General features: G+C 43.6%; 1 protein-coding gene across 4 annotated transcripts in view; it reads left to right on the top strand.

The window, feature by feature from the left end:
- The window catches only part of JAKMIP2 (janus kinase and microtubule interacting protein 2), a 155,186-nt gene extending 151,212 nt beyond the window's left edge, over positions 1 to 3,974 (top strand). For 2 of the 4 annotated variants that reach the window (XM_037016536.2, XM_037016535.2), the window contains one exon: positions 13 to 3,974. In XM_037016536.2, the coding sequence (XP_036872431.2) occupies positions 13 to 228 (216 nt within the window). In that variant the 3' untranslated portion in view covers positions 229 to 3,974. The remainder of the gene's footprint in view (positions 1 to 12) is intronic. The other 2 variants (XM_037016538.2, XM_037016537.2) reach the window with 1 other exon arrangement.
- The last annotated feature ends 16,950 nt before the right edge of the window (positions 3,975 to 20,924 follow it).

Below are 20,924 nucleotides of genomic sequence, written 5' to 3'. Positions count from 1 at the left end.
TCTGTTTTACAGAGCAACCGAAAACACGGAGAAGACCCCAGAAAGGCATATGGTTCTAAACCTTCAGAGATGGCAGAGATGTTTACAGCAGAGAGACGAAGGGCAAAGGCTAAGAACTACACTGTAGCCGGGACTACAAGTGTGTATTTTAAAGCCATTATTCAAGGTTTCTTACTTGACAGTTCCTACACAACCCTGTTGAAAATCTACAATATATGCTGCATTTAAGGAAATGTGTATATGTCAAACCAGAAGAAAAGAACCATAAACATGTATTGTGTAAAGGAAAAATTCAGCAATGGAAACAGTTTCAGCAAATCAAGCAAAGATGTGTCTTGGGCATGGAACCAAAGTTACAAAGAAACATTCTACCCCTGCTGTGCAGGGGGGGTCATTTTAATGTAACGCCACACCCCATGGAAACACTAGTCCTGAAATAAACATCATTTTAAAAAATCAAAGCAAAACAAACAAAAAAAAAATCAAAACAAGGGTGGGTGGGGAATGAAGCACGAGGAATACCTATGAGGAGCTATTTACAATAAAATATTTCATTTGAAAAGTCTGGTTTCTTACTACAGGGATTTGCTTCTCTGTCTTTAATATTGTTTAAAACTCAGGAACAGAGACACCCTCCGTGTGTCTGGGAAGAGCGGCAGGTCCCGTCTGGCTGGTTTTCTGCAGAAGGCAGAGCTTGTGGAGAGCATCCCATGGATGACAGACGAGATGCGGATCACAGTGACTCCGACTACCGGGTATCCAAGGCAAAGGACCCAGGCGGATGTAACATAAGAAGTCGAAGCAGATTTGACGCTTCCTCGGCCTTCTGTGGCCTCTGTGTTCCTCCACGAACAGCAGACGGATCTCATTCATATTGAAAATCAAGAAGATGATGCTCTCGATCGCAAGCTCCCTGACGTGGCTCTGCTTCGAATGCCAGTGTCGATAGGGAACGTGGGCCAGAGAGCATCTCTGAATCTTTCCATTTTCAAAAATACTGGTTTTCAAATGGCTGCTTAAAATTGCCTGCAAATAAATATATGATTTGAGTAAAAACACAGTAGAGGCGATAAGTATCATTACCAACAGTTGAATTTGCTACAGAGCTGTGGATATTAAATGAATTTAGGTTTATTTTTTAAAGTATCCTGATATGCCTAGAACATTCTGACCTCTTGTCATTTAGACTGATAATATTTTTTTTTCTCAGAGAGCTGAGAGCCACAAGGTAGCTCTACTTTTTTATAGAGAAGTAACGGTATGTTACTGATAAGGTCATTTTCTAACAGAGACAATTAGAAGACAGCTACTTTTCCTAAGTTATGTAATACTGAGTCTGGGACTCCGCTCTGAGAGCAAATAAATGTTCCTGAAAAGCTAATTTCACACCTCATTTACCGTCAATAACAGAACAGCCTCAACTTTTCCAATGGTTAAGGTTTTATTTACAGAGCTAGAATTCCCATGTGTACAGACTGTGTGTAGGGGCCCTGAAGCTCTATGAAATGCTACACAAATCCTTCCATACGTGACTTCAGCATCTTAGTCTTCAGATGTCGCACTGGCATTGACCAAGCCAGCACAGTAACTGGAGAGAATGTACAAGAAAAGCTAAGGGCTGGGGTCCCGTGTTTTGTTCTATTTACTGCTGACCCAGGTATCTTTGGCCCAGTCACTGAACCTCTCTGTGCCTCAGTTTCCTCATGTGCAAAATGAGGTTAAAATGCTTTTGCATAAAAGGTTGGGTTTATTTGTTGTTTTGGTCGTTTGTTTTTGTTTCTGTTTTCTGCAATTCTGGAACATGAGGTGCTTAACATAGCATGAAGTGCTTTGTATTCATTATAACTGCTGTATTATTTGAGACTTCCTGGTTGGGAAAAAGTCCCCTAAGTCATAAAATAGTGCTACTGTTTGGTTCAATCTAAGCACTACAGCACTGAGGCTTTCCCATCAAACTACCTGGGACGTGACTAGCAATAAGGATTGGGAGGTCCAGGCCAGAATCTCTAATAACCTCTAGGGAATAGATCATCCCATGTATTGAATAAGAAAAATGTGTCACTTCGATTAAGCATCTCCTAGCTCTCCGTATCGCCTATGCATGCCAAACTACAGACTCCAACCAGGAAATGAAATTAAGGCTTGGTATGAACTGATAGTATCACATAATTAGTCCGATTGTCCCATTCATTTTGGGAGAAGGTTTGGGTGGTAAGTCCTACTGGGAATATACAGAATAACTACCCTACTGCTGAATTCTTTGTTGCCCTGGCAAAGTTCCATAGTAAGTATGCGTAGTATGTTCATCGTGCAGGCAACCCATGAAATAGGGTACCAGGACCATCTAGGAGGAAACCCCTTCAAACCTCACTCAGAACACAGAGAAGAGGAAAAGGGGTGCCGGGGAGACATCTCTCACATCTCCAACTTTCTCTGCCATTGTTCATGGGCCATTCCAGGGTCCAGCTGAGCAAAATCGCATACCATTCATCTCACCAAACCTACTTTTCTTCTCTTCATCTTGCTTTCTCCACCAAGAAACTTGTAAGTTAAATTTTATATCCAAGCACTATGGCTTAAATGATTAAAAACAGTTGTTAAAATAGTGTAGTTTAATCACATGCCTTATCTGCTGTAAATGTGGTTGTATCATAGGGGAGCAATGACGGCTGGGATGACCATGTATTTAAGCAGCTTTAGGTATGTTTGAGGCAAATACGAAAGGAGAGAGTCTCTTCACTCAAGATCTAAGAGATTAGCAAATTTCCCTAGATTTTAGGCTAAAAGGTTATATTTTGACCAAATCTTACTCATAATCCTCAATATTAACATATCATTAAATAAGACTAAATATTTTGACAGGTGCATCTCTCTGTTACCCATTTCCACAAATATAAAAACATTGGCAAAATTGTAAATGTTGTCTCAGTGACTCAAGGACCTAGGGAATGGCTCATTTCTAACTGAATGCTTTCCTTCGCATAGGATGTTCAGCAGTAGTCAAAAAGAGCATCTCAGTCATAACGGAGAGGTTTACTGGGGCTTTGTTTCTTACAGGGAGTAGATAACCCTGACTCTGATCTTTAATTTCTGCATCTTAACTATCCTAATACATCTGGCCAATGAGTCAATAGCAATCAGAACAGCATTCTTCAACACAACAGAATTCTTCAAGATTCACTTAATTTTTTGTAACAAAGGATTCATCTCTGGGGAAATACAACTGACAATACTAAAAAATAGTTTGAGATAAAATGGGAGCCACAACTTAGCAAAGTTATTTTGGACAGGAAAATTTTCATGAGAAAGGAAAAAGAAACAGGTTACCTTGGACTATAAGAGTAGAAAGTACTTATTAAAACTAACTTTTTTATATAATGCCACCCAAGTTTTATTTCAGGAAACATTAGAACTTGCTAAAAATAAGTACCAGATCCCTTTTAACCCATGTGATATAAATATTGCCAATAGTGAGGTTTTAGGGGTGGAAGAATAAATTTTGCTTTGGTTTTTTCTTCCATTCACAAAAACACAGAATGGCATTGTTCTTCAGTAGGACAGAGAGGGTGCAGAGATCTCACGGAGACAGGGGATGTTTGCTCTCAATTAGTAATAGAAGAAATAAAGTTTTGCCAAATCATTGTTACTATGGTATTTTATTTCAACTTTATTTGATCAGTTTAAGATAAATCTCTGGCAAACTTGTTCCTTTTGCCTATTTATTGTCACCTTTTTCTGTAGACCCACTGTGTCATTTGTACAATTTCCTTGATGTAATTTTTACGTTCACTGTTTTAAAGTGAAGCATGCTTTTTAACCTGCCTACATTTTCATGGAAACTGTAAAAATAATAGTCATCAGTTTTGTACTGATGTTTCAATAACTGGATCATGTGTATTATGTCAACATCAAAATAGATGGACAGCATAGACATTTTATCTTTTAAATATTTAATTGCATTTTTTGACCTGTCAGTGGCACAAAAAGTATATATATATATATATAATATATATATATATATGCTTATGTATGTATGTATGTATACATATCTACTGTATTGAAAACGTACAGTGTAGCTTTTGGGAGGTCAGTAATCAAAGGAAAACAGAGATGACTGTTTATGTCATGAATTAACGCATCCAGGATGGGTTCAAGCCTCTCCTTAAATGGACTTCCACTTTCTAAAGGAAAAAAAGGAGGCCCCAAGGTCTTGAGGGACAAAAGCTTACATTCTTGTCATTTCTATATTGACATAGTGTCTTGAGACTGAGTTTCAGGCATATTGGCCAAGAGGACTCAGACATAATAGAAGGTAGGAGCTGACCCTCTGCGATGCCATTCCCATCTTGGGCAGGCAGATTCACATTCCCTCGCTGCCTTGAGTTGGGCCGTTTTGTTCCTTCTAAGCAAATCTGCTGTTGAGAATGCAGGTCCACTGTTGAATCAAAATTACTGAGGACAAACTTCAAGGGGCAATGTGGCAAAAATAGAAGGATGACAATTGGCTATATTCAACCTATTGTATCAAACCCAGAGGTATAGTTGGTTGATTGGGGGAAGTTCCCTGTTTTTGTCTTTGTGATTTTTGCATGAGGTCTTGGTACCTATGCTTATTATTTCCATCCTGGTTACATCAAATTTCCGTAGGGTGGGAATGGTATAGATAAACAACTCTGAGTCCCACCTTACCTACAATCAGAACCCCATCCACAGACCCGCTGAAGTGTGGAGGATGCACTTTCCCCTAAGCTGGTCCCTGCATCCACTTCCATTTGTTCGATTAGTCATGCATGTTTGATTGTAATCTCACAAAATGTGCCTACTTTCCCCCATTAACCAGAACTTCCCACAGTGAGACAGATCAAAACCCAAACACTTTTATAAATATGTGATGTGCATATCTACACATGTGTAACCTGTACATAGTGTGATGGTGTGAGGGCTTCCTAACTGTACTTGTGTCCTAGGGCTGAGGACTTCAGGGAGGGTCTCTGATGCTGCTGGTAATTCATGTTTTTGTCTAGCATCTGCTCTCTGTGCTTCCCCTCCTCGCCTGCCTCTTCCCCTTCCTCCCCTACCTTTTGTCCATTACTACTGTCTGTTATTGGTTGAGGCAAAGAACTGCACGTGAGCTTTCCAACTACCGGGGCTCATAAACCAGCCTTGTAGTGATGCCAAGTGTTTCCTGGGAGGTGCAACAGGAAGTCCAGCATGATCCACAGTATTAATATTAGTCAAAAGTCCCATATTTTTATCAGCTAAAAATCCCATTTCAGGAAGGTTCATGCACATTTTAACCTTCTAGATCCGGTTCCCAGAGACTCAAGTACAGAGCCCATGCATCTGAACACCCAGTTCCCCAGATGTCTACTGTATGTGTGTGGCCAGGGGGCCAGTTTCTCAGAGCTCTCATCCAGGCACCTGCTTCTGGGGTTCTTCCCATTTCACGAGCACGACTCCACAGACGGCCTCACTGCTTGTTTATTGCTGAAAGAAAACTAAGTTGACTGAGTTTCACCAGGATGTTCTTATGACGTATACCCGACATGTACATGTACTGTATGTATTACCGAGGAGATTGGAATCAACTTTCTGTATGTAAAATTTTATGAATGGTTATTTTATAATTTCTGTATTTAATATAAGAATCAACGAGCTCTGGTGTTTTAGTTTATATAAAAATAAAACAAGCTACATTTTTTTTTTAAAGTCATAGTTTGTGTTGTGTTTTGTTTCTTTCGAAAAAACAGGGTGAGGCAAATCAGGGCTATATGTGTGATGTCCGGGAACAACGTGTCCCTCAGGAGAGTAAATAGGTTCCTTCTCCTATGTCCACTCTGGATTCTTCACCGCGCCTGCCAGCGCACTGCGGCGGGGAGTCAGAAGCAGGACCTGCGCTCAGGAGGAGAGAACCGCGGCCATTAGCAAGCCTGCTCTGAGCATAGTTTGGGAGATTATCTTGACAACAAACACTACTTTTCTCCTTTTATCCACCTGCCTCCTTTCAGCACCTTCGTAGAGCCACTAGATGTGACAAGTCCGCATGTAAGTCGTGTGCATCCTATGTGCCCATCCCTGTGGCTGGGCGCGCATGGCTCCAGAGCTCACGGCGCAATGAGGGAAACAGCTCACACACACTGAAAAACACGAACCACTATGGCGCAATATGATGTAGTTTGTAGGTCTCTGTTGAGAACTACCAAAAAGGTTCTTATGGGTGGGCTCAAAAATCCAGACTAAGAAAGTTTTTTTCTTTGATTGTAAGCTCTTGTCTTTAGTGAAAAGCTAATTACCATTGCTCATCAGTTCATTACCATGTTCTGTTACCCATTTACAGGAACCAGTGATATGCCACATCCAATCCTTAAAACAGAATAATAAGACAAGATGTCACCAACTACACTATCTGATGAAGACTTACAGCCGACTGAGTCTCTGTGAGAAAGGTACCAAACGTACGGGGCAGGCCACGAAACAGGCAGTTAATGTTATGGATTTTCATTGTATAAATGAAAAGCTGTGTTTTGATGAACTCCAGTCCTGGTATGTAACTCAAACATGCCATCAGACCAGTGACTCAAACGACTGCTAGCTCCAGGGAGGAGCAGCCCAGTGTCTCTGGAGAAGCCACGGGGGGTGAGGGAACACTTGCTACCCCTGTGCCCCTGAGATATGAAACATCCGTGAGGCCCACGCGGAGCCCACAGGGGGTTCCTCTGCCCGGCCCTGGACACGGCGCTGCCTCTGACCTGCAGGTGAGGAGGTGCGGTCACAGAGGGCGGATGTGGGGTTATGTACTAACCTACCCCGTGGGTAAAGATTCGTGTTGAATAGCTGATAACAAAAGCTTGTTTTATTTAAGCAATTTTGTAGTAATACATGGAATGTAAGGGTGAATTGTGACGGCTTATTTTCTCGCTGAAAATGATCCAAATAAAAGTCTGTTTTCAACAAATTATTTTTTTGCATGCCATTGTATTTATAAATACGAAGGCATTAGTTTTTATCAAAAGGCTCTAAAACAAACAGCCATTGGTAACCGGTGCTGTAATTACTGTAAAAATATTGAGGACAAGGGCCCCTACATCCGTGTCATTTATGTCAAGCTCCACAGGACGCTTCTTTTTTAGACTCGAGAAGGAGGAGGAGGAAACACAAAACAAAATAGCAACTATCTCAGGAACTCCATGTTTTCCCTTTATAATAAGAGATAATTATGTGTAAATTATTTTGCCCTACCTAGAAATGCATGAACAAATCTAATTTTGATTATAGCATCTTATCAATTCTTTCTGTTTTCATTTTTACTTTACTGATTTTATGGCTTTACCTTTAATTTGCTCTGATTTTTGCCTTCAATGTATACCACCTCAAATCTATTTTTGTACAGCCACAGGATATAAATTCAATATTTTGAAAATGCACATTAAATATTCTTAGAGCTGCTATAAGAAAGTATGTAGAAAAATATTCAAAACTCAGAAATAAGGCAAAATGGTGATTGTGTATATTTATATTTTCACTTTCTAGTGGTTTCTAATGTGCCAGTTGGAAATGCAATAATTAATAAGAGCCCAGATGTCTACAACCTGTTAAGTTAGAAGCTGACTTACAGAAAATAGATAAGGTGTGATGTACTTTTTGTGTGTGTGTGTGCTTGAAAGAGAAAGAAAAACCCAAATATTGGGGTCTGGTCCAGATATAAATCAACCACTTTGGTTTCTAACATACTGCCCTCATTTCAGCGCACCTGTTCCCATTCTTCAAGTCCTTCTTGAATCAGCTTTGTCGTTGTACTGTTTCCTTTAATTAATCAGGTACATAAATTGACACATGTCTATTTATTTTTATGAGAATACACATGTTCATTTACTTCTATGAGAATTTTTAACAATTAGATGAGTGCCTTTTCAAAAGACATTGTCTTGCCAATGGGTTTCAGCCACTATGGAGTCCACTATGGAGTCAGTGAGACCGGGGAATGACCACGGAACGTTCTTGGAGTGAAAGGGTTTTTTACCTGGCTTGTTCTCCCAGCGACAGGCTGAGCACTAGCCTTACGTCTGCATCCAGGAGTCTGCACGTCTGCAATCCTCCGTCGTCTCTGCCTCCCCCAGAGCACCGGGCAGAGCTCTTTCAGTGACTCCGTCAGTAATAGCTCACTGCCTATGGGTGTGGAAGCAGGCGCCCAGCGGCAGGCCAGTTACATCAAGTAGTTTAGGTTCAGGTGAGGATCCTGCTGTAGGAACTTCAATTTTCCCCACAGGCTTTCTCAGGGATATATTTTTAAAAATGTGTTCCTTGCTGTCAATGAACTTACAGGAAGATAAGACAGATAAAGCCCATAAATAAGGAAATAGAAATCAATACAATATGGTTCAAAGCCATGGGGCTACCACCAACCACTGAGTGCACTGAGTTCATCTCTCTTTCCAGACCTGCTCCTCCTCCTGTGTTTTCCCAGCTCAGTGAGAGATCCTAGATGGAATTATGATGATTCATAGGTATAATTCCCTCTGCCTTTTCCTCACCCTCCACGTGCAGTCCTTCGCAAGTCCTGTTGATTTTAATCTTCAACCTGTCTTCTATTCTCCGTAACTTCTACTAAAAGCTTCTCACCTGCAGAGCTCTTTATATAATGACTCCGTCAGTAATAGCTCACTGCCTACAGGTGTGCAAGCAGGCGCCCAGCGGCAGGCCAGTTACATCACCATGTAGTTTAGGGTCAGGTGAGGATCCCGCCATGGGAACCTTCACTTTATCCACAATGGCCATAGGAATTTCCATTTTTCCCCACACCATCATTCTCTTCAAGAGTTGGAGAAAAAATCCTTTGTCTTTCCAAAGCATTCTGTGTGTACCTCTGTGGATAAAGTGAAGGTTCCTGTGGCCAGGATTGCCACCTGGCCCTGGTCAGCTGGCTCACTATGCACGTGCGGGCAATACGTTGTTACGGACCCTATATAAAGAGCTCCGCCCAGTGCTCTGAGCGACACGGTGGCACAACTGCAAGGCTGCAGGAGAGCAGGGCAGAGGCTGGAGTGGTGGCAGCGCCGAGGACAGAGGCTGAGACGGCTACAGGTAGAGGGGGACAGAGGGGCCCAGAGGCAGAGACGGGCTTGCTGCCTGCAGACTTGCTCTGAGGGGATGGGATTCTAGTGACTGACCTGCCACCGTGGGAATGAACTTGGTTATGAATGCCCTCACCCCAATAACATTCCACTGTCATTTTTTCGGTCTCACTGACTCCATAGTGAACTTGGCTGGGGCTCAAACCCATTGGCAAGACAACTTATTCCATCATTTAACATTTACATTAAAATTTCTTATTCTGTTCATCCCTAATTATACCCCTAATTAAGTCTGAGTTATTTGAGGGCAGAGAATTTGCCCTGTTCGGCTTTAAATCTTCCGCGTCAAACACAGGTCCTCATACCTTTCGGAGTCTCACTAATTTATCCTAATTCCGTTGTTTGCGCGTCGGACTGTAGAGGGAGGGATCGCTGTAGGATAAGGGCAGGCGCCGTGAACGTGGGAGAGGCGAACAGAGCCATTTTCTGGAAGGTTGTTTCTGGGGTTTGTGTTGTTATTTCTTTCCTGTCTTCCTTTTGTTCTTTTCCTTTTTTTTATGGAAACAAAACTCCCCTTCAAAAAATAACCCAAAAGGTCTTCAGAAAACATATGCAAAAAAAAAACGAACCCATTCTGTCCGGGCCTCCCTGTGCCCTGTCGGTTCGAGTTCTCCATTCCCCTGTGTTCTGCTATCTGACCGCACGAGGGCAGCAATCGCCCAGAAGTCCCCGGGAAATGGTAACGTAGGAAAATGTGCCGGTGTTTTTTGTTTCTCTTCTGCACATCCATGTGAAAGCAATAATCTAAATAGAAGCACTGCCTCGTCCACGGCTCTGCCCTGGTGTCTCACCATCTTGGTTTTCTCCTTTATTTCAGGAAGGATGGTTTGCTGCCTTCACTGAGGCAGCACACACATTTGCAAAAAAAAGAGGCTTAGGGAAACTTGGCGACCAATTGCACCGTCTCCAAGGACCCCAGACTGGCTCAAACACCAGACAAAAGGGGTCAAGGCGGTTCATCGGATCCACTCCCTAATCCCCCTGCTCCCAAGCAAGCCCTCCCGGGCGGAACAGACAAGGGAAGGTCTGCTATTGTGTCTGCAGTTTCTCTATGTGAATGCACTTGAATTTTAAAATAACAGTGTTGTTTTAAAAACCTTTGCCGAAACATACTGTCTCTTAAGGGAATTTTAAAGGAAAAATGAGCAATTTGTTCTTAAGAAACATTTATCTCCCAAGAAGCCTAAAAATGAAAAACAGCAATAATTTCATGTTGTTTGTACAAAATACTGGTTAGATAAGCTTTTTGTTCCATTAGCCTGCCACTCTTAACCATAAACAGCGTCTGACAGGTCGCTCTGTAGTTGACAAAGAACCCCTGCTACTTAGTGCTGGCATCTCTCCAGCCACACAGGGGCTGCCCCGGGAAAGTGGGGTGCAAAACAAGCAGGTGCTTCGATTTTACTTTAATTCCTGATGCAAGTAAAGCAGAGACCCAGGTATGTTGGCTGTTTCTCTTTCTGACCTATTTTTCTTTCTGTTTTGTTAGGAGAGGCACTATGTGTACACAAGACAGACAGACTCTCCCAGTCCCATCTCTGCCACTAGGTATGTGTCACTAAATACTGAACCATTTGAAGCGTCCCTTTCTTTTTCTATAAAAAGATAAGATCATTTTCCTTGTTGGGTTGTTGTGAGAATTGAGAACTGTAGCAGGGTTGGTACCTCAAGTTTTAATGTGTGGCTGGAATATAAAAGGTTCAATGACTAGCAGCCTCCATACATGACATTTTTATTAGTTGTTACATTTTCAGTTCGCTTGTTAGTATAAAAGGATATTGTACAAAACGATAGTAGAAGAGCAAAAAGTATGAAAGAACAGCAGTATAAACGGATGCTTCTTATCCCAGACATCCCTGCCTTCACAATCCTTTCCTGACTCCTGGCACTCTGACGAAAGTCTTTAACACAGAGGACCAAGCAAAAGTCCTGCTCAGACAAGGGTTAATAGGAGGGGAAGGAGCAAACCGGATGCAGGGCAAATCCAGGCACATGCCCAGGACCAGCTGGGGAAGCCTGTGCGGCCGATCGCCCTTGCAGTACCCGCTGGACGCCACGGGGGGCGCTATAAGGCACTGATGTGGTCCGGGGTATCTCTGACTCAGATTATCACTGACAATTTCTCATTGGAGCGTTAACTGTTTAGTTTCCCATTTGTGTACATCCTGTTGAGTCTTTAAGACCTAAAACACTTATTCATTCATTGATTCCTCCATTTCTGAACATTGATTAAGAGTTACCGTTTGGCAGACATGGCTGTGAATGGGGATACTTAAGGGGCTTGGCTACCCGCGGCCCTGACAGCAGGGCGGAGACATGCCTGAGATCACCTGACTCCAAGTTCAGTGAGCTTTCCAGTCACTCAGTCAATAATTCACGTAATTAAGGCATATATAGAAGCCTATGTAATGTACCATATAAATTACATGATCATACCTATCAATACAACTAATGCAATAAATTATATATTAAATGAATAACCATATAACAATGGGCAAGCCCCTACTATGTGTCAGAAATTCTTATGCATTTTTTCACATACTGTGTAGCCTCTAGAATGTGTGTCCTTTGAATCGCAGCTCTGTTCCCCGTTAGCACTGTGACTTTATCAAGTCAATGAATGTCTCTGAGGCTCAGTATTCTTATCTATAAAATGGAAATAATTCAACGTGGCTGGCAGGGTTATGGAAAGGATTAAATTAAAAGGAAATTAAATGAAACATTGTAAAAATATATATGTAATGCCTAGTACACGATAGGGGGTCAATCATTGTTATTCGTGCTCTTCACGGCTTTGCATTCACTCATGAGGAAACCAAAACATAAAACTTTGGCAACTTGCCCGTGTTTATTCTCGTGGTAAGTGGCCAGGCCAGAATGTGAACTCGGATCTAACAACGCAGCCTCCGCCTGTCCCACTGGACCAGCTGCCCACATACCTTTTGCCTCCAATTATTAGGTCTTTGCGGTAAGAGGACATCTAACACCCCTCCCCTGCGCCTGGATCGCGCTATGCATGAAGCAGCGTTGGGGGAGGAAATACCTTCCTCTACTTCTCAAGGTTCTTTTGGCTGGTCTAAGAATCAAATTGATACGAGACAGATTAACAGGAGAAACTCAAATGTAATTGGGACTGTGAGGCCCACAGGCAATGAGGCAACTGAGCTTTGTACGCCATCCAGAGCTGAGGAGCAGGGACTTCAAAGGGAAGGAAGCACCGCGCAGGAGGGGGAGGACGAACCGCGTGAATGTTCGGTGAACAACAGGCGGCCTGGGCCATTCAGAAACAGTGGGGCAGAGAGAGGAATTCTAACAGACTTTGCTTAATTCCTCCATGTCTACCACCCCCAATCCGTATTATCCTGGAGTGTTCTGTGCGGCTGGTTCTCTTCCTGGAGTAGGTCTTCTTTCTAAATTCTTTCAGGCAGTTAGAAGGAAGAGCAAGGTTTCTTCCTGAGCCTCTCTTTCTTAAAATTAGCCCCAAAGACTCCACATGCCAGAGAGACACACTGTGCGGTGGCAGATGGTGCTCCTGCATGACAGCGCGTTTAGACCACGGAGAACACAGAATGGAAGGGCTTCGTCTTTGTTTCTACTTTTTTTCTGTCCACAACTAATGTACTAAGGGTTAGGAAAGACTATGCTAACTCGTTAACTAGAGAAGGAAGGACAGGGCCCCTCACTACACAAAAGCTTGTGCTCTGCAAAGAATCCCTGTGGCTTTTGACCTCTTTTCAGGTTTCAAGCGGGGTTCTCTTCCCAGTTCCCATCTGACCCAGCAGAAGGCACCCAGAGACTCCCTGCCGCTCTGCAGAGGAAAGGGTAGGCTGGGGGCAGGAAAAGGGGGTGCCGGCCCTTGGTGAGGTCTCAGTGCCCGCCCGGTGGGAGCAGAGAAGGCCCTCTAGCCCCACTGGCCCCTCTCCTTTGTCTCGCATACCTGCAGACAATCTCTTGGAGTTAAAAATAAATATATATTCCAGAAAGTGCCTGGGCAAAATGGAACGGAGTCATCAGAAAGGTAATCTATTAAGATATTAGAATTGATTAGCAAAAGAACTTTTGTTGGATTATCCAGCTGCCCTATTTGACACCCTGAGGAAAAAAGCCTCGTTCATGATAAGGGGATGTCTGACCAGGGAATAAGGTTTTACTGGGAGACCCAGACCAGAAGGGGCATATGGAGAGCCAGGATTAACCAGGACAAACTAAGTGCCACGCAAACAGGGTGTCCCGGTAGGCAGGCTCTAGGAAGAGGGAGGAAGCTTTGATCTACACTCTTTGCAGACTCCACTGAGGTCAACACCTCTGCCATGGCTGATTTAAGCTGCCCATGACAAAATTCCCACATATTTCACAAGTGGCCTTCAGGGCTGGTACAAGCCAGCTCAAGCACATCATTACGAGTAATTTTGGAAAGATGAAGTAACTCCCTGTCAATTTGTTATCCCTATAAAGTGCAGTGTGCCCTGTACCCCACCCCACCCCTGTAATAACAGTTCCCACTGAGGAAGAATAGGGTTAGGATGGAGCTCACCACCAACGAGGGCGTGTACGAACCGGCGAGATCAGAACCCAGCCTGCGGTTTGCATGGTACCAACGTGAACTTTCTGGCTCTGCCTTTGTGCTCTAGTTAAATAGGCTGTTTCCACAGGGAGAGGCTAATGGGATTCCCTACACTATTTTTCCATCTTTGACTTTATAACTATGTTCAAATAAAAATTGGGGGGTTTCCCTCCAAACGATATAGGAAAACATAAAGATGATAGTAAAATTTACCCCGAGATTATGCCACATAGAAATGATTATTAGGATCATTAGGTGGACATCATCCTAGACATCTTTCTGTATAAATATCCGGGTGGGGGAGGGGGAGGACGAGACCACATTTAGGGAAATAGAGCTTCGGCATAGGTCTTATTTTAAAGTACATGTAAATAATAATGCTTGAACTTAAAAAAGAACCTGAAGTTACAAGGTAAGAACCAGACAATTTCAAATAAGTTTGCTGTATACACACACACACACACACACACCCCACCACCACCACACACACACACACCACACAGACACGAGTATCAGATTTCTTAAATAACCAGGCCAGAGCCTGTGGGACCATTTATTTGGACCTGAAATTAAGGCCCTTAAAATTGTACGTTGGGTTCATCTATTTCCTGTTCTCCAAGGTCATAGCGCTGAGCGCCAGCCCCCTGAGGTCTGAGCAGAGAATGCGCAGACCCCCTGAGTGCCAGCCCTTCAGAGCCGTGCAGAGCCGTCAACAGCAGCCAGGCTCTCCGAGGCCCCTGCGTTGTTTCCTAGCTAAAGCTTTTGACAGTGCTTTTCTCTTCATGGCTCTTAAGGTCACCACTACAGCAGTACAAAATTAATGAAAAATAAGCAAACAATTGAAATACTGATGTTTTGTCATAAAGTTCAGTTTGCTGCCTATTTCAGTAAAATAATAAAAACAACTGGCTGATGGAGCAAACTTATGTTAAAAGCCCTGCACAGTTTTGACCTCCCTTCAGTGTCGCAGTGACTCTGTACGACAGACCAGGCTGACCTCTCACCTCCATTTTATACGAGGCGTGAGCGAGGCTGACAGAAGGCCAGCAGCTCTGACTACAGTCACAGGGGGTAGGTGGAAGGGCCCTGGAGTTGTGCCTTTTCTATCACACATGAAGAGAAGTTTAGTATAACTTTAGGACACTCAAAATCCCTAAATAGTAAATGTAATTTAATACAGCTTGTAATACACTCAGGAAATTGAAGCAAAAAAGGAATTGAAATTTCCCTACTCCCCCAAAAGAAAAATATTTCAAACCTGCTAAGAGGTTAGTAGTATTTTTTTATCACATTAGCAGGTTATCCCACCTTACTGAGCAGTACCCAGGGAATAGAACACAGGACAAATATGTTTTTATTCAGAGAGGGAGAATAATAGTAATAAGTAATATTTTATATATGTATGGTATTGTGCTATTTGTGTGATCTACTGTTCATAAAAATCTATTGAGGTGGACGTGATTATTATCCTAATTTTGCAAAAGAAGAAACTGAAGTTTGAAGAGATCAAACAGGCAGGCAGTAAAGTAACAAAGCATCTGGGATTTGAGCCCATATTTGTCTAATGCAAAAACCTGCATTTTTCACCATAGTGAGGCTATGTTATGCTCTCTGGAGAACAGAGGGAGACCAAAAGACAAACACAGCCCAAGACTAATTAAAGGTACAACTGGAAAGAAGGGAAGTTGATCTCTGGGATCACCGTGTGTTCTCTGCCTCTTTCTGCCACCTCCCTTCTCTCCAGGGTATCCAAAGACATTGGACTGTATTTCCTCATGTCCATTTCTAAAGTTAGTCTCTAAAAAATGTCTGGATCTCAGTAAAGAAAAAGGACAAGTGGCTTCACAGCTTTAGAAGTTGTCACTCAAACAAGCTTTAGTTCAAGCAATAGTTAACCCTTTGGAAACTTAAATTGCTTAGTTCTTAGGAACTAGGGATTTGGGATAGGAAAAAAACTGAGAAATATAGCATACAGTCAATTTATTTTGCGTAAGAGTGCCAAGACAAGTAAATGGAGATGAAGTAGTCTTTTTAACAGATGCTGCTGGAACAACTGGATATCTACTTGTAAAAGAGTGAATTTGGACCCCTACCTCACACCATATACAAATATTAACCCAAAATGTATTATAGACCTAAATGTGAGAGCTAAAACTATAAAACTATTAGAAGAAAAGTGTAAATCTTCATGCTTTTGGATTAGGCAATAGTTCTTGGATATGACAACAAAAGCACAGCTACAAAAAAAAAAATAATTAAACTGCACATGACCAAATTTAAAAACTTCGGTGCTTCAAATGACAGTCTCAAGAAAATGAAAAGACAACCCACAGAATACAAGAAAATTTGGATAATCATATATCTGACATAGGAAATGTACCTAAAATATATAAAGAAATCTTCAAACTCAATAATAAGAAACAAATGACCCTATTAAAAAGTGGACAAAGGATCTAAATAGGTCACTAAATGACCCATAAGGACCTGAAAAGAGGCTCACCGTCATTAGACATGAGGAAGATGCAAATCACAATGAGATGCCACGTCACATCCAGGAGAGGGCCTCCAATCATAAAGAAAATCACAGCTGTTGGCAAGGATGGAGAGAAATTACAATCTTTCTACACCTGGGGGGAATGTAGATTGATGCAGCCATTTTGGAAAACCGTCTGCAGTTCCTCAAATGGTCACACATACAGTTGCCATATGACCACACAAAAACTCGCGTGTGAATAATCATGGCATTATTAATGGACGTGGCTCCAGGGGTAAGGGGGTTCCCTGTCCCAGGCAAGTTCCCTATGAATCCAGTGAAACCAAAGGAGGACAAGGGGAAGGGCAGGTTGGGCTAAAGGGTTTTATTTCTCACAGCTCAGTCTGGCACTCGGCTACCCCTGGTGCACCCCCAGGTCCCTCCTCGCCAGTCCCCACTAGCAAACCCACCTTCTCTCTTGCCGTCACCCCTGCACTCTCCCCACCCGCCCCTCGGGCAGGAACTCCATAGGCGTTGTCTCTGGTGACTGGCAGGCAACAGACCAATTAGGTACTAGGAATGAAGGGGAGGAGAGAATGGCTGTTTTCTCTCCACCTTTTGCCCTTGATCTACTGGAGGCTCTGCTGTGGTACATCCATTGGTGTGCAAATGGACTGAGGCCAGGTGGGGAATTCTGGGTGAAAACTTCCATTTACCCAACAATGGAACAATGCAACTATCCATCAACTGATGAATGGATAAATAAAACACGGTATGACCAAACATTGGGGTATATTTGGCAATAAGGAAGTAATAATACATGTTACCACATGGGTAGACCTTGAAAACATTATGCAGAGTGAAAGAAGCCAGCCACAAATGACCACATATTGCACGATTCTATTTACATAAAAGTCCACAATAGGCAAATCTATTCAGGTAGAAAATAGAGGTTTCCTAGGTTTGGGGTGGGGTGGAAGGTTAGAGGATAATGGCTAAGGAGTGAGGAGTTTCTTTGGGGACAATAAAAATATTGTGGTGATGGATACAGTACTCTGTGAATAAACTAAGAGCCCTTGAATCATACACTTTAAAAGTGCATGGTATGTGAATTATATCTCAATAAAGTTATTTAAATATGGCAATTCAGCTGGCGGGAATGTAAATTAAGACTCTGGTGTCACTACATACTTATTTGAACAGTTAAAATAAAATATAGTAAAAATCCAACCACTGGCAAGGATGTAGAGAAATGGGATCTCTCATCTACTGATGAGCCACTCTGGAGAATAGTTTAGTGTTTTCTTAGAAGAAAACTATACCTACATCTGCCATACACCCCAGCAACCACACTCCCGGGCATTAGGTAGAGAAAAACATCCAGATCAATCTAGTGTGTCATTGTTCATAGCAGCTTTATTGGTAATTTCTAAAACCTGAAATAACCGAAATGTCCTTTCAAAAGGACAATTTGCTTGAACAAACCATGATACGATCAAACCATAGAATATTATTCGGCAATAGAAGGTAATGAACTATTGATACATGTGACTTGGGTGGATCTCAAGGACATTATGCTGAGTAAAAAGGGCCAATCTTAAAAGGTCACTTACTGTATGATTCCACTTACATAATATCCTCAAAATGTCTAAATTATGGAGCTAGAGAATGAATTAATGGCTGCCAGGGTTAGGAATGGTAGAGAGAAGGGATGGGTTTGACAGTAAAGGGGTGGCTTCAGGAAAATCTTTGTGGTGATGGAATAGTCCTGTATCTTGAGTCAGAGAGTGGCTACAGTGACCTGCATGTGTCACAGAATGACATAGAACTATACATACCTTGTACCATTGTCATTTTCCAGATTTTGATACTGTGTTATAGTTAAATAAGATATAATCATTGGAGGAAAACTGGGCGAAGCGTACACAGGAACCTCTCTATACTATTCTCTGACACTTTCTGTGCATCTCTGTTCCCAAATAAGAAGGTATACATGTATGTATGTATGTATGTATATGTCAATATACATGAAGACATTGCCACTGGATGGGTCACAGGCAGGCCACCCCGAGAGGTGCCACTTCGGCAGGCAGATTTTTTTGAGCTGAAAACCATCAAACCCAAAAGACTCAGGAAGACACTTTGACCCCACCCCCACCCCCATCTCCGGGAGGGGAGCTCTCACCATAGACAGCTGTATCATACTGTAAAGTAGGGGTGACAGGCAGGACAGATGTGACAAAGTCTGTTAAAAGTTCTCTCTCTGCTCCATTGTGTCTGTGTAAGCGTTTTGCTTGCCGACGTTCACTCTTCCATATTCCTGTGAACTGCCACCCTTTTCCTTTGACGCCTCAGCCCTCCCCCCCCTCCCCCTGGGCTCAGGGTGACAGACACACTTCACTCCCCCTGACTGTCCTTGGAATCTTTGTCTATGGGTTGCCCATAGACACGCAATTAAACTTCGATGTTTTCTCATGTCAATTTGATTCTGAGACCAGCTGTAAGAACCTCCAGGGGTAAAAGAAATGTTTTCCTCCCCCACGCCATAAATATAAATATTTATACATAATAATGCAACTGGTGGGCACTCAATAACTTATACCTAAGCTATTTATTTAGGGATATGAATAAATGTACAAGAAATTCAAGGAAATTCATTAATATTAAGCAACTCGCTCCTCACTCCTCTCAGACACCCCCCACCCCCGTTACCAGAGATGGGTCCTGTTGTGCTGAAGAATTCAAGAACTGATGCAGAAAAGTCACTGAGCATTAAGAGTTTATTCGGAGATTTAGAGTGGGAACAATAGGAAGCCTTTTTTGTAGGAAGGAAGATGAATATTTACTGAGTGAGATGAGGTTTCAAAGGGAACAGGTGGGGTCCCCCTGGCGGTCAGGTTGCTCCACTTCCCTGGGGGAGGGAGGGAGGTCCCCTTGGGGACTGTCCTGGGGCAGGGAGGTGTGATTTCCACTGTCCTATGGACAGAGGGGTGCGGTGTTTACAGTGCTAATGGATTTGGGGGTCAGCCTCTGCTCCTGTTGGAACCAGCCAGTTTCAGCCAGTCTGTTATCTGTATTCTCACTCCACATCCTGAAAGAACAGCTTACCCAGAGCGCACAGAACGTAAGCCAGCATCCGGCAGAGCCCCCCGCCCCCCAACTTCCTGCGTGTCACCCCCTATCTACCCACTCTACACACCCAAAGGAGAAACCAAGAGAAATGAGTCACCCTCTGGAGAAGTTATAATACCTCTGATGCCTTATCTACTTTGAGAATGTGTACAAAGAAATGATAAACAAACATGAAACGTTCCCTAAATTTTGCCAGTTTCTAAATATTTGTAATAATGGCATTTAGGGTCTAAAGACATGCACGGCGTAGCCCCGCTCCCCTAATCTGCAGGAAATGCTGGGCAGCAGGACCGTGACCTCATTTCCTTCCAGAGCAAGTCCCCCGCCTTCAGGTCCTCACCCACGTGAAATCCCCGCCTCGTGCACACCACCGGCAGCTGGTTCCCAGCCCTGGAGTAAATCCAACCCTGCGGCTCACGACATGCCAGCAACCGCCAGAAGGGTCCTAATCTGTCAGGTCCCAGGCCCCTGTGGAAAAGGGTTTTGGCCAAGGTCATCGGAGGCTGACTCCACCTCTCAGCCTAAACCAGGCGGCCAGGGGAGGCTTCCCTGCGGAGCTGGGCTCAGCCTCCCCGCCTCCCGCACGGCCTCCGCCGCGTGGGCCTCTCACGGCCACGGCCCTCCCAGCAGGAGTGGGCAAAGCTCGGAGAGCCGGGTGGCCAGACACCAGCCCGGACGGACTCCCCAAGAGGGCCTCGCCTCGCTGGTGCAGACCCCCCATTGCCTGTTGCCTCTGACTACAGGCGTCAAGCCTCCCCCACAACTCTGGACCCACCCGAACTCTCTGCTTCGCTTCACATCCTATATATATTTTTTCATTTCCTACAGAGTCTAGTACAACTCACCTCACACTCCAATTACTATTGTTGACATTATTACTGACCCCGCCATTGCACAAAAACTCCCTGTGTTCCAGGCATGTGTGCACAGTATTTATTCATAGCCACAGCCGTAAAGAGTTAGGCAGATTCTTTCCCCAATTTTCCAAATTAAGAGCAACACTGGCAACATCTGAGGTCTGTGTATTTCCCAGGTCCTTGCTTTTAATGTTGCCGCCATAAGGTCCCCCAGCCCAACCGAAGGCCTCGTATGACCGGGGTCTGCGCTCTTGTTGGGTAGAAAGATGGACGTGAGCAGCGAAGAAAAGAGAAGATAAGGCCCAAGGCAGAGCCGCCCGGACAGGGTCCAAGGAAAACCCGTCCAGACTGCCCGGGCCCGGGTCCCACGTGGAGACAGGAAGGCTGTGCCCAGTGCGGGCGGGATCACGTCCTGCGATTCGGGTCCAGCACAATCGAACAAAATCAAGAGCCACCCAAACCACAGCCGTCTGATAATCTCATTAAAATAAAATTGTGGGGTTTTTTGCTCCCCGCACCCACAAGCTTTTCTGCGTGCCTTTTGGGAAAAGACTTGTGCATCCGTTGGAATGGGTGGGTAACTAGAACTGTCAATCAAATGAACTCACCCTGTCACTCAAAGAAGTGCCTCCCCCTAGGAGCGGTAAATAGACCCACCCAGAGGTCAGGGCCTTTGTCCGCCGAGACTGGGTGCTACTGCCTTGGGGTGCAGGCAAATGCAGCTTCCGCTCTGCTTCCTTACCGTGTCTCTGCCTCGCTGTTCTTTG

Source organism: Manis javanica, chromosome 14 (assembly GCF_040802235.1).
Source record: "Manis javanica isolate MJ-LG chromosome 14, MJ_LKY, whole genome shotgun sequence".
Lineage (NCBI taxonomy): Eukaryota > Metazoa > Chordata > Mammalia > Pholidota > Manidae > Manis > Manis javanica.
This window is presented reverse-complemented; position numbering and strand designations above follow the sequence as displayed.